We start from the raw sequence: 15203 nt of genomic DNA, 5'->3' as shown, positions 1-15203 counted from the left end.
TCACCAGTAAACACAAAACAACATAATATGGACTCGTACATGGTGTTTTTTTTTACCTCATCTAGTGTACTGATTTATTATAGGCTTTTTATTATATAAATTAATACCAAAGACTTATGCAATCTCTCTGTCTACATTATGAAAACTGCTAAAACAAACGAAAAATATTATAGCATTGAAATTCCACAAGTAATTCCACTAATTCCAAATGGCATATTTCTCTATTAAAACAACAGCGGTTGAGTAAGTGCATTTATTCAGCAACCACAATCGCGAACAATACAGTCGAGATCTCATGACAGAACACAGACCGGCTGAGTAACACTTTCATTTAGATCGCTAAACTCCAGCTTGTTTGACGGTGTTTTCAGATCATCGGCGGCGGCGCTTCCGCAATAAGGAGCAAACGCGTGTGCATGGTTGCCAGATTGCTTAAAGTAAGCACATCACCGGGCAGAAAATTTATCAGCGATGCTCTGATTTGGGTATTTGAACTTTTGTTATCTGGCAACCGCACTCATGAAAGCTCACGTAGTAGAGTTGTGTAGAGCAGTCAAGAGGTTTTTGGTAAAGTTTTTATCTTTTTGAATACATTTTAGTCTTATCTCGTCAACGATATTGCATGTTGCTTAGTTATTGTTTATTGACCTTATTGTCGTCTCGTCTTCCTCTCGTCTTAGTCATGGGAAAAAAGCTCGTCAACGATTATTTGTCATAGTTTTCGTTAACGAAACTAACACTTTTATTCAAACATAGCTATACTGTAAAGTATTTTTCAAAGTTGCAAATAAAACAATTATTTGAGTACATTTTACAAGAAAATACTATCTCAGTATTACTTCAAAATTTCATGTTTAATTCACATTTAATATTACTTGCAATTTCTTTGTGAAATTTACTATGAATTTACTATGAATTTCTGAGTGAAATGTGTTTCTACTGATTTTTTTCAGTAAACAATAAATAAGACACTAATTTTTAATATAGTGTTTTTATTTATCAAACTTCTCCTCTCTCTAGTTATTTCTTATTAGTTATTTTTAGTGTATTTCTTCTAGTTCAGAAATGAGCATTAGATATTGAATAGCTTTCCTAAAGTTAAAATCATTTATTGTTTTGTGATATTTCATTGTATTTTGTGATCAAATTAACATAATGCGAAAGCTGAGACTTTGTTTCCTTTCAAAAGTAGCAAAGCACAAAGTTTTTGTGATTATTGGATGGTAGACACATTTTTTCTTGCATCCACAGACAAAAAGATCTTTTTTGGAATTTAGAAAATTGATATCGGTTAATCAAAAAATCGATTCATCAATATACCAGTCCTAATGAAAATTAAGAAAAGGCTTAATATATGGATTTTTATAGCAGCTAATATGTGTTTCTGCTTGCATAATCCATGATAATAGGTTCCTTTCTCACATAAGGATTTTCCATTTGCACATCCACCAGCTAGCACAGGGGAGGGTGTTTTTCTGCCTGACTGGACAGACCTGGTCTCAAGCCCACTACACACTCAAGGATTCCTTTAATGTTTAATAGACTACAGCACAGGGATCTCCCCATAACTCTTGGCTATAGCTGTTCATAACATCAGGTTGCTGCGAAAGAGAAGAATGTTGTGTGGGTAAACCCATGCTGGGATGAACATGCAGTCATGTGTGAAGGGAAGGCAAGTTGTAGTGGCTGGTTTTAGCTCTAGGACGCTGAAAGTTTTATGAAGAAGCGACACAGTCTGTGCGCTCCAAGTGGTTCTTTATGTGGCTCCGTTCCATTGTTGTTTAAGCTCAAAAGTTTCCAAGGTTTAAACATTATTTCAGTGCTCATCTTCTACTTCTGACTTTGTTACACTCTTAAAAATAAAGGTGCTTCACGATGCCATAGAAGAACCTTTTTGTCTAAATGGTTCCATAAAGAACCTTTAACATCTGAAGAACCTTTCTGTTTCACAAAGGTTCTTTGTGGCGAATGAAGGTTCTTCAGATTATAAAAAGGTAAGGAAGAGATGGTTCTTTAAAGAACCTTTGACTGAATGGTTGTTTGTGGAACCAAAAATGGTTCTTCTGTGGCATCACTTGAAGAACATTTTGAAGCACCTTTCTTTTTAAGAGTCTACTTATTCTTGTCATGGATAAACCTCATTCATTGATGGAGAGAAGAACCAGTGCTTAAAGTTAGTTTTTACTTTGTGAAGAATTGAATGTCTTCATTAGAGCAAATGTCTTAGAGTGACTTGTCAGACTACTTGGGGTCAGTTAGACCTCATCAGAGATTTCTCAAGGGAAAATTATAGAATGGAAATGCTGTGAGTGTGCTGTGAGTCATGGAGATGAGTGGTTGAGAAAGATCACCTATTTAGTTGCCCTATTTAGATATATGTTAATGTTTTTGTCTCACCAAGGCTGCATTTATTTGAACAGTAATGTTGGGAATTTTATTTCAGCATTTATTTGAAATCTTTTCTCACATTATAACTGTCTTTGCTGTCATTTTTGATCAATTTATTGACGTTTGGGCGGTGTACATTTTATTTCATATGTATGCAACTAATCCTAATCTTTTATTTTGTATATAATGGATATTCAAATTAATTACTATAATGATGAAAAATATTATGATTTACATAAGGAGTGATACTAAATCTGTGGTTAAGTTTTTGATATTGAAAGATTTGCATTATTTATATAGAAACATTACAAAGGAAAAATGCATCCCCGAGGTTAAAACATGCAGTGCATCTTGTCCTCATCTATAGCTATGTTTTTTACAAATAAACTCTTCAGAAGATGAAAATAAGCTGTGGCAGAAGCACAGAAATACAGAAGCAGTGCCATGTACAATGAAGAATAATGAAAATACTTGCTGTAATACTGCAGTAATTTTGGCAGCTTTTTGTTATGCCTTGGGGTTGTTTTTTTTGTTTTGTTTTTTGTTTTTTTTGGCAAGATGTGATTTAAAATCGCATAACTACTAGAGGCAGTTCTCTCAGAAATAAATATATTATATAATATATATATAGTAATGTGTTCCCATATTTTATTTTAGTGTTTCTTTCATGTCAGACATATGTATGCTTAAAGAAAAAACTAATGAAGTTATGTGTAGTCATTGATTGATTTTCTCTTCATACTTTGTATTTACTGTATTTAAGTGATAAAATTGTTTTTCTGTTGCAGTTATTGAACATTATTGTTGTTTAATTATATATTTCATAGAGTACCATCATACAAGTACTGTAAATCTCAAATCTGCTTTGAAATACTGTACAATGTACACTGACTGCACAATAAGGATCACATGCATGTGTCTGTTAATGTGTGTTTGTAGCGAGCTTTATTGGAACAGAAGCAGAAAAAAAAACGTCAGGAGCCCCTGATGGTGCAGTCTAATCTGGACGGGCGGTCTCGAGTGCGCAGGACCCGGCAGTCGGAGGAACAGGCTCCCCTTGTGGAGAGCTACCTCAGCGGCAACAGCAGCACCATCTACCACGGTACAAAATACAGTTCAAACAGGGGCGGATCTAGAAAATAATTTTTAGGGTGGAAAAGGGGTGGCATGGGGTCTATGAGGGGTGGCAACACCAAAGCAAGCCCCCCTGCATAGTTTTTGGGCATTTATTGTCTGACATGCACAGTTGTGTTCACAAATATTGCATTACCATTAAGTAATCATCTATACTGTTTAAAATGAAAAATAAATAACAACATTTCAATATCCATCATGGCACCAAGTCAATACACAATCTAAAAAACTTCAACAGATTATAAATGTTTCTGAGCTTGTATCATTAAAGAAGACATGCGGTTCTATTAATATTACATAGGCTACTTAGATGGTATAAATCACGTTTTAGTGCAATTTTAAGAGCAAGTTTAAGAGTAACACTTTTGAATTTCCTAACATTAGAAAGAAATACAATAATATCAAAGCATTGAAACTGGATGAGTTTTGAAAACAATATTTGATTTTCCGTTATTACCAGAGGTGGGAATGTCTGCAATCACCCAGAACACACTAACAATAGTCTAGCAACACCCCAGCAAGAGCCTAGCAACTAGAGGTCGACCGATAGTGGATTTTACCAATACCGATAGCTAGGTTGGACCACACTGGCCGATACCGATTAATCAACCGATAGTTTTTAAAATGGATACTGATCGAAAACTAAATAGAGCTTTACTATTTTTAAAAAACCAGGAACAGTACTGAACCATACTTTGTAAATGAATAAAAATTTAGTATTAATATTAATTACTATGTTGATCATTAAAGTTATTTCATAGTTTACTAATTTAAAAATTTAAAAATGAAGCCTATTAGTAAGAGTAAATGTTGAAATGAAATGAACACACTCTAACAAGGAACAATACTTCTACAGCTTTCATTAATGCTACAAATGGACTCTTATTGTTAAGTATTACCACTTCATTTCAACAGTCATGCTTAAAGATGGCCATCTTGAAATACCTACACAAGGCCATTTTAAAATTACATGCACAGGTTATTGATATTGTATGTGTACTCTCACATTTTATTTGCTGCTACTTTAGAACACTGCATGATTATCTAATCAAAATATTAAAAAAATATGCAAGTGACACTGTGCAAACAGTGTTGCCAACTTAGCAATTTTGTTGCTAAATTTAGCAACTTTTCAGTCTACCTTAGCAACTTTTTCTTCTAAAAGCACCTAGCAACAAATTTAGCTATTTTTAAAATTGATTTGGCAACTTTTAGCAACTTTTGATAAGCAAAATATAATTGTTCAGAATGTGTAGTTTTACTAGTTTACTAGCTAACAAAAAAAAAAAAACTTAAATTGTAATCGTTCAAAAATGTGTGCGTTTTCAAAAATTCAATTTCTTTAATAAAATAGTTATCACGTCACAACATCATTTAGCAACTTTAGCAACAAATCAACCTTCCTTTAGCAACTTCCCCAGAAAATTAGTTGGTAACACTGTGTGCAAAAGCGCAGTGCTGTGTCTTGGAGAAGTCACATGTATCACACACACCGGACGCGTCACGTTCAATTCAAGCAGCGGACTAAAACTGTTTATTTAACGGACATAAGTTTGCTTCAAGAATGAACTGTGACATAAATGAGTTTGAAGTTCGGTGTTTAAAAAAAACTGAGAAAACGGAAAGAGAAAATGCGATCTGTATTACAGCTCTGTATTAGCGCCACAGAAAGACAAACGTTTTGCTGAAAAATGCACAATACAAAATTTATAGCCTAAGGTGAAGTCATTATGTACATTAACAATGGTTTGGGACAAATAGGCTATAATGTTATTTAATGGAAAACTATGTGAATGTCGCTCTGTTCTGCGGCAGGATTTTCTGTCGGCTGCATTTAAATGCGCTTTTGAAGTTTCCCATGGCAAAACAAACAACATGTGCTGTCAGTGATTTCCTCCTCTAGAGGCCGCTCTCATACTGTATAATGACAGCAGACCACTCCAGCAACAGACGCAACACAGAAAACTATCAGCATGGATTTTTGCCGATAACCGATAGTTCCGCAAATCAACTACCGGTGCCGATAAATCCGATGAATCGGTCGACCTCTACTAGCAACACTTTAGCAAACATCTAGAACATCTAACTGACCAAACTATTTATGTTTCTTAAACAATACTTTAAGACAGGCCAGCATAAATGTGTCTTTCAAACTTTTCAATCTAGTTTTTACAGGTATTCTTAAATGCTTACACACAATTCAAATACACAGATGACTTTCCTGCCCAGTGAACACTCATGAGATCAATAACAAAAAACTCTTATTAGAATTCAGGAATTATTTTTGCAGCTCAATGTCTATTACAGTATACAACGTAAATTAAATTACAGATAATAATAATAATTCAGCAATGAACTTTTGGGAACAGATCATTTTCATTTTACTACTGGAAAAGTAATCTTGCAGTAGATGAAAAACACTAGAAAAGTTCAAATACCAAAGAATTGTAGCTATATCTCTAGGCAGTCATTTCTCAGTTCTGCAAACATGCAGTACACATAAAAAATGGTTACAAATAAAATTTGACAGTCACATGTTTGAAGGTGTTCAACATATGCTACAGTTTACTGTACATATAGAACAGTGAAATTTCCATCATCTAATGTACTAGTACTATACTGTAATTATAGCCTTCAGAATGTGTACAGGTGCATCTCAATAAATTAGAATGTAGTGGAAAAGTTCATTTATTTCAGTAATTCAACTCAAATTGTGAAACTCGTGTATTCAATAAATTCAATGCACACAGACTGAAGTAGTTTAAGTCTTTGGTTCTTTTAATTGTGATGGTTTTGGCTCACATTTAACAAAAACCCACCAATTCACTATCTCAACAAATTAGAATCCTTCATAAGACCAAAAAAAAAAAACATTTTTAGTGAATTGTTGGCCTTCTGGAAAGTATGTTCATTTACTGTATATGTACTCAATACTTGGTAGGGGCTCCTTTTGCTTTAATTACTGCGTCAATTCAGCGTGGCATGGAGGTGATCAGTTTGTGGCACTGCTGAGGTGGTATGGAAGCCCAGGTTTCTTTGACAGTGGCCTTCAGCTCATCTGCATTTTTTGGTCTCTTGTTTCTCATTTTCGTCTTGACAATACCCCATAGATTCTCTATGGGGTTCAGGTCTGGTGAGTTTGCTGGCCAGTCAAGCACACCAACACCATGGTCATTTAACCAACTTTTGGTGCTTCTGGCAGTGTGGGCAGGTGCCAAATCCTGCTGGAAAATGAAATCAGCATCTTCAAAAAGCTGGTCAGCAGAAGGAAGCATGAAGTGCTCCAAAATTTATTGGTAAACGGGTGCAGTGACTTTGGTTTTCAAAAAACACAATGAACCAACACAAGCAGATGACATTGCACCCCAAATCATCACAGACTGCGGAAACTTAACACTGGACTTCAAGCAGCTTGGGCTATGAGCTTCTCCACCCTTCCTCAAGACTCTAGGGCCTTGGTTTCCAAATGAAATACAAAACACGTCTGTGTGTGGTGGCTCTTGATGCCTTGACCCCAGCCTCAGTCCATTCCTTGTGAAGTTCACCCAAATTCTTGAATCGATTTTGCTTGAAAATCCTCATAAGGCTGCGGTTCTCCCGGTTGGTTGTGCATCTTTTTCTTCCACACTTTTTCCTTTTTCTGTTAACATGCTTGGATACAGCACTCTGTGAACAGCCAGCTTCTTTGGCAATGAATGTTTGTGGCTTACCCTCCTTGTGAAGGGTGTCAATGATTGTCTTCTGGATAACTGTGAGATCAGCAGTCTTCCCCATGATTGTGTAGCCTAGTGAACCAAACTGAGAGACCATTTTGAAGGCTCAGGAAACCTTTGCAGCTGTTTTGAGTTGATTAGCTGATTGGCATGTCACCATATTCTAATTTGTTGAGATAGTGAATTGGTGGGTTTTTGTTAAATGTGAGCCAAAATCATCACAATTAAAAGAACCAAAGACTTAAACTACTTCAGTCTGTGTACACTGAATTTATTTAATACACAAGTTTCACAATTTGAGTTGAATTACTGAAATAAATGAACTTTTCCACAACATTCTTATTTATTGAGATGCACCTGTAAGTATAAAACCCATGTAGGCTATATTATTCGTTCAGCTCTCTCCTCTCTCCGTTGTTAGGATGCAGAGATTCTGATTGGTGTCATCAGTTGTGTTACCTAATGTTTAACTTACTTATTGTTAAACTTTTTGAGAAACGTGTCTTTGTTTTGAGAACTGAATTAATGATTTGGGAAAATGGGCCAACTAAAATCAGTTATATTATCTTAACAATCGAGAAAACTGCAATGCAAGATTCTTACCTAACTCTGCTATTAGTTTTCATGATCGGCATCTACTTATTGATTTCATGTTATTGTTTCGTCCGATATGGCAGAAAAGCCTATATCCATTATGAAAGCACTGTTTAGTGAAAGACTTGTTTTTTTGCCATTATTTTCCGTTACGCTGTCATCGCCACGACTGAAAAGTAGTACATGAAATACTGCTTACATTTATATTTTATTGTGTGATAATTCTGGGGTGGCACAGCTTTTTCTTAGGGTGGCAGCTGCCACCCCGTGCCACCCCGGTAGAGCCGCCCCTGAGTTCAAAGCCACATAGCAAAAAAACTCCCTCCTAATATTTCAAATAACCATAATGCCACAGAGACTCGAGGGTCACGTTCACTCTCGAGGGCATGAGACGTTATTCCAAGCTGTCATTATGCTGACATGCCAATATCGACCCAAGCTGCTCAAACAGAGAGGCTCACAAAGGCCGGTGATTGAAAATGGAAATGCTTGTTTGCTGATTGTTCAGCAAACAATGCTGCCATTCTTTGCACTGCCAGCGGTACTGGCTTGAGTTACTCTATTGATCTCTGTCCCAGACTGCTCAGTGTTAGATAAACCCTTCCTACAATGTCAATGCAGACCTCAATCATCTATATTAAAACATTTGCTAATGTCAGGGGTCTTTACTCTGAGCTATGAGAAGCCTTTTCTTCATTTTGGCCAACTTGTGAGCTAACATTATTTTTATTATTCATGCATTGTCATGCCATGTTTCTGTTTGGCATTATGGCTAAGCTGTAGACAATAAAATAGCAGAATAACACAGGCAATCACATTTTTTATATGTGTGTTATAGATTTACATAATAGTGTTTAATGACTTCTTATGTACCTTGTTAGTTTAAAGCCCTTTGCACCAGTCTTATTTTAATATTGTTTATGTAATACTATTGCAGTGTTTATTAATAGGCTATTTTGAATTAGCTTCTTATTCTAATATTTTATATGATCAGTTTTAATTGATGTTATGTCATTTTTATTTGTCAAGTTGTCAAGGCTTTTTATTTCAGCTTTATTTTAATTTCTGAAAACTATTTTTAATAGTTTTAGTTAGAAGTAACAACATAAGAATGCTTATTATGACATACCGATGCCTTTGACGAAGTTCTGACTTGTGTCAGAAGTTTAGAGTCACATTCCTGATCCTACATCTAGTGAAGAATCAGTAGGTGTAACGTGGCTGACGAGACGTGAGACGTGCGGATCCATGTGCAAGCTTTTATTTAAAGGCATGGTCATAAATACAGGCAGGGTCGAAACAATGGCAAACAGGTATGGCAGGGACAAGACAAAGAGTAAACCTAGGGCAAGCATGGGTCAACGATCGGCGAACAGTATCCAATGGGGCAAGGCAGAGAGATAATCCAGGTACATGAGCTATAATCCAGGCAAGGGAAATAATCAGAGTCCGAACAGGGAGACAGGGGTAAACACTAGGAACACAGACTAGAAAATAACAAACGTTCCATAAAGCAGCTGACACTAGGGGAGTGAAAAACGCAGGACAATACAGGAACTGAACAGAAACACGGAAAGGGTTAATCCAGGAAACACGGGCTCTGTAGAGTTGCTACGGCTAGGGGAGCGGTAAACGCATACAATACTCAGCAACAAGGGAGAGAAAGTCCAGGGTTTAAATAGTGTGTGTGATTAGTGATGCTGTGTGATCAGTGCCTACAGCTGTGTGTCCAATCAGTGCCATGAATGATGGGAAATGGAGTCCATTGTGAAGTGTGGTGCAAGAGTCCATGTGATGAGCGGGTGACCTCTGGTGGTGAGGGAGCGGAAGTGCATGGACCAGATTCGTGACAGTAGGAGTAGACTTTTTCTTCGGTGGCACGCCTAAAAACACGGAGTGTCAAAATACCTGCACTTGTCCATGTTCCATTCGGACCTCGCGCGCAGAAAACATCCAGTCAGAAGCAAACTGAGTTCTGTTTCGCGGCTTTGAGCTTTTAATACTGTCCCACTCTTTACTGTCTCATTCATTCACGTTCCTTTATTAATAACGCTAACAGTCCCACCCACTGAAAGCTGCACGGAAAAAGCGAAAGTAACCGGCGAAATGTTTCAAAGTATAAAATATATAAAACAAAGTAACGTTATATGTTTCAGTCCTGTCACTTTTTTACGTACTTTTACACTTTTTCTGCTGTTCAAAAAATCATTTTTTTCACTATTACCACAAAGCTACGAATCTGAGCGCAGCAGCTGTACGTTACCATAGAAACGTCAATGGTTTGCTCGTGACTCTCGCGAACAGCTCTAAACGCGCACTGAACACGCACTTTAGCCGGTACAGAAAATGTATTATTATTTTATGTGTATATGTGGAGCTTATGTAGGCTCTACAACAAAAGATTTGCTGATCTCTAGTGATGTCTAATTTTTGTAATAGATAATTTGTTAGTAAAGGGTGAGAGATCTGGCGAGCCACATGATTTTTGTCAAAGAGCCAGGTGTAGGTCCCCGACCTCTGCCATAAATCATTATTCAGTTGATGCTGATTATTTGACACCTGTGCTGTGGGACTGTTATTTCCTCACAGGCTTGTGTCATGTTATGAAAGAGAGGAATGTCTGTTGATACTAGCGGTATACAGTATTATGAATAATTTACCCTGTTTCCTTCAGTGTTGTGCTGTCTCATCAAAGAGAGAGCACATTTGGCACTCATCCAGCATGAGCTGCAGTGAATTGTAACTGTAGTTGATTATGCCGTGCATATTATTTCCTTCTTTGTACATTTGTGTTTGTCAGGCCTATTGGATGATATGAAGTGGCATATATACTGTACCTCAAGGTGCATTTGCACAGAATGTTTCTGCACAAAGGCACATAAATGCACTAAATGCATTTACACACACACAAAAAAATGAATTGCAATGTTATTGCATTGAATTAGATTTAAAAAAGGAAAATTATAATTAAATTGATTAAAATGTCATAATTTTGTCATATCCAGTTCCAGGAAAATAATTGGCCTTTGTGTAATTTTAATTTTAATGATATAATTATCATTTAGTATTTTTGATCAACTTTCTCACATTTTATGGCTATAGTCTTGGGGGAAAAAATGCCTTCCATAAGTGTTTGCAGTGTATTAATATTGAATTCCGTCTCACTTGTTAAGCTTTGATAATAATTAGGCCCTATAATTTAAATGACAAGGTCAACGTTTGAGGGTTTTCATTGTAGCAATGCGTCTTTTCTCAGAATTTGAGGCAGGCACAGAGGCTAAACAGAGCAGCCTTTACTCACCTGTGAATTGACGCCTTCAGTCTCAAAGCATGAGTAACGAAAAGTAACTCCATTGTTTAACACTGCGTCACTCTCTCTTTTCAAAAATAGCAAGTCAATGTCTCTCTTTCCATAACTAAACCATTGATCGCCTTTCTGTCATTCTGACAGGCTCGTCTCTTTATGCCTTTCAGTGTTAGTGATGTAAAATCAACAAGCATCAGCCCGACAGTGATATGCACTTTCATGAGTGCGTAGACTGAGATGAATCCTCCCAGATCTGTTGTTTAGGAAAGCACAGCAGTTCACGGCCTTGAAGGACAGTTAAAAGAAGCAGACTGTGAGAAGGAATTATTTTTTTTTATTTCACAAGTGAATCCCCTTCAATTAAAATTGCATATGGGAGCAGTGGGATATTTTTTTTTTTTTTTTTGTGCTTGTAGCTGTCTTCTGTGTGTATGCTGATAACGTAAGCTTTGTTTCTGCTTTGTGTCTTTGCTAACTCTTTTTCTTCTCCTCATTCACTTTAACCCTTTTCTTTATTTTCCTCTTGCTTTTTTGTTTTTGTATTCTCTCACACTATCTTCTCTGCTCCTGCTGGCTCATCCTGCACTTCCTTGTTTAGTACAAGAAGCGGAACAGGAAGAAGTTAAAGCCGTAGCAGAGGTTCAGGCCCCTCGCTCAGCTAAAAAAACCAAGCCGCCTACCTCCACTCCTCAGACTGGCAGCGCCAAGAAGGAGAAAAAGGGCAAGCACAAAGGTCAGCTGAGCAGCCTGTTAACCATCAGGCCCAGCATGTGCACGAAAATCTGTGTGTGTGTGTGTGTGTGTGTATCTGTGTGTGTAGGACGTTTGTGTCATCCAGTGATTCGGTTTGTGTCATGATCAGCATTACTTGCGCTGTACAGAGGAAAAAATTGAGGATGTTCACATGCGTCACAAGAGCATGCATTAAGATTTGTTTGTTCCTTTATGAATGTACGCTACTGTTCAAAATTTCAGGATCAGTAAGTTTATTTATTTATTTATTTATTGAAAGATTTTTTTTTATTTGGCAGTCACTTACTTTCTTTCTTTCTTTTTTCCTACCTTCCTTCCTTCCTTCCTTCCTTTCTTTCTTTCTGTTCTTTTGTGTTCAGCAGAAGAAAGAGAGTCCTACAGGTTTAAAACCTAAAGTTAATTTGCTTTCTAAGTGGAAAAAGTAAACCAATAAAAAGCATATAGTTTAAGTCAAACAGCAACTACTGTAATTTGCCATCTCTCGTGTGGTGTGTCTGCTTAAACTACAACAGCTATATACAATCTTCTCATGTCTTCATGTTCTCCGTACTGTGTTTTTGTATTTCATTTCCCCTCATCTAAATCCATCTCCCTGTGAGAGCGTGTTGAGGGCGTTAATGAACGTGCCCCTGGAGAGGAACCAAACCGCTGTTATAATGCCAATCTTTTCTCAAAGAATAATGAAATCCCCTCTAATACTGCTTAGGAGCAGCTGCTGTCTGCCTGCCAAGAGCAGCGCTGAGATGACCTACTGCAGCCTTCATCAATACAAGACACAAACATTCACGAAATAGACAAATAGACGTATGGGCTCCATCCATCAAGTGCTGGCAGTAGTGATGACTCACACAAGGGAGCATTTGGATTTCTTGGGGGCGAAAATATTTATTTCTTGCTTTTCGTTTGCTGAAGGTATGACTTTTAGTGGAGTAGCTGACATGGATATAAACTAGCTTACAATATAATAAAAGAGTAAAGTTGAGTTTAATACAGTGTTGCAGAGATGAGATATTAGACCGACCCAGAAACCCAGAATTAGTCATTGACAAAAAGCCAATAGGATTTTCTTTTTCCATCGGATTATTGCCTAAAATAAGCTGTGTGACCAACACAAGTTTATAATTCTTATACTTTTTGTTCATCAAGATAATGTTCACAAATGACAAATGCTATAATCTTGGGAAAAAATATTATTTATGAGCTTTGATTCTGTATTTCAGTATATATTTAGAATGGCTTGCAAGACCTTGAATGTAAACACAATGAGGCTGTAAAAGCGAACTAGTTAATAGATGAGATTTCCTGTTCTGGGTGATCGCATTTAAAGGGATAGTTCACCCAAAAATGAAAATTGTGTCATTAATTACTTAACCGCTTATAAAATTCTGACACGGAAGAGAAGAAATTGTTTAATAAAGTCGTTATTTTTGTTTTCTTCATGCACAAAGTATTCTCATAGCTTCATAAAATTAAAACCACTGATGTCACATGGACTATTTTAACGACGTGTGTATACGTTTCTGGACCTTGAACGTGGTAGTTCCATTGCTGTCTATACAGGATCAGAAAGCTCTCAGATTTCAACAAAAAAATCTAAGTTTGTGTTCCGAAGATGAACAAAGGTCTTATAGGTTTGGAATGACATGAGGGTGAGTAATTAATGACACAATTTTCATTTTTGGGTGAACTATCTCTTTAATGTCCCCACCGACCTCTGTACCAACCATTTAGCCACTTGTTAGTAACCACCTTTTTCAGGACAAGTAAAATATATATTTTTTTAAATCACAAGTGTTATATCAAATAAAATGTCTTGAGCTTGTGTTAACCACAGACTTTATTTCAGGCATTTAACTAAAAACCCACTAAAAAAATGTATTGACTTCAGGACTCATTCCTGCAGCACTCTGTAACGTGAGAAGTGAAAACAGTAAACACTTCCTCGAAACATACATATTTTTTGGTACACTGAAAAAAAAAATGTTTTATTGGATCAAAGTAAAAAATTGCTTCAACTTGTTACAAGTAATCCGTTTATTGGTAACACTTTATTTTAAGGTGTCATAATACAGAGTAATTACCTAATTAAGTACTTAGTAGTAGCTGTTGTGCTTACATGAAACAAAATGTACTTGCCATGTAACTAAGTTATGGAACAGCCTGCAATTACAGTTTGTAATTATGTAGATGTAATAGGCAGCTACTGTTACACATATGTAACAGACCGAGTCTGTTACACAGCTACTAGTACACTGAAGTACAATCTGATACACTTTATTTTAAGTAGCTTATGCCTGTGTAATATTTTATAATTTTAATGTAATTAGAAAGGTATTACATGTATTTAAGCTGTGTACTGGTGGGTTAAATCAAACTAAGGTGCAGCTGGATAAGGTGTACAGTATAGATATACATGAAGTACACTTAAGTACAATCTTGATGCACTTTATTTTAAGTAGATTATGTCTGCAACACATATGTAACAATCTTTTGGTTACATAAGTAGCTGTGTAACAGACTTGATTCTTGATTTGATGTGAAACAAATATTTTAAATTACACCAATAAAACGTACTTTTACTTTCAGTTAACTAAACAATTTACTTTAGCTCAATGACAGGACAGAAAGGTAAATTATTTAAGTTGGATCAAGTATAAACTATTCTAATAAAATGAGTAATTACAAGGCATATGCACTTTTTTCGGTGTAGTTTTGACTTTATCAAGCTAAGTTTGATGGCTGCTTTCTTTTGTTTTACAAATTTGATTTTACAACTACAACATTTGTCTGGAAACAGGTATGGATGTGGTTTGTAAGAAAAAAAGACGTCAGATATGCCTAAAAAAGAAAACCAGATTTTTTTTGCTGCATGTCTGAACTTCTTCACTTGTTGCTCTTTTATTACGGTGCTGCTAGTCGTCTTCTGAGACTGCGACAACTGAACCATCTTATCTCCCCCACACTCATGTAGTGGCCCTCGGCACAGGTTATGGTGCTTTATATATAGCATAACCAACAAAAACACATCTGTGACTCACAAATAATGATTTCAAATCAGACATGCTATATCTGGACCCAAAGCTTTGAAAGAATAAGCTGATGCAAACTTCTTGTTCATTTTATGGAGACTATTCTTGATCGATCAATATTCTCTGTCTCTCTGGCTTTTGCTCTGATGATTACTTACATTGTTAAGGAGCCCCATCACAGGTCACTTTAACTTCAGTGACAATCATAGTCTAAATGCAATACTGATTTTTGTGCAATCACAAGCACTAATGCCTCTCAGCCATCTAGTCAGAGCTAATTCTCTG

General features: G+C 36.4%; 1 protein-coding gene across 6 annotated transcripts in view; it reads left to right on the top strand.

Annotated features, from left to right (window-relative positions):
- Positions 1-15203, top strand: part of tub (TUB bipartite transcription factor) — a 108003-nt gene that overhangs the window by 75394 nt on the left and 17406 nt on the right. For 5 of the 6 annotated variants that reach the window (XM_058780411.1, XM_058780407.1, XM_058780408.1 and 2 more), the window contains 2 exons: positions 3328-3490; positions 11735-11869. In XM_058780411.1, coding sequence (XP_058636394.1) covers positions 3328-3490; positions 11735-11869 — 298 coding nt within the window. The remainder of the gene's footprint in view (positions 1-3327; positions 3491-11734; positions 11870-15203) is intronic. The other variant, XM_058780409.1, reaches the window with a different exon arrangement.

The sequence above is a fragment of the Onychostoma macrolepis genome, chromosome 07, assembly GCF_012432095.1.
Source record: "Onychostoma macrolepis isolate SWU-2019 chromosome 07, ASM1243209v1, whole genome shotgun sequence".
NCBI lineage: Eukaryota > Metazoa > Chordata > Actinopteri > Cypriniformes > Cyprinidae > Onychostoma > Onychostoma macrolepis.
Note: the sequence above shows the minus strand (reverse complement) of the source record. Positions and strands in the feature narration are given on the sequence as shown.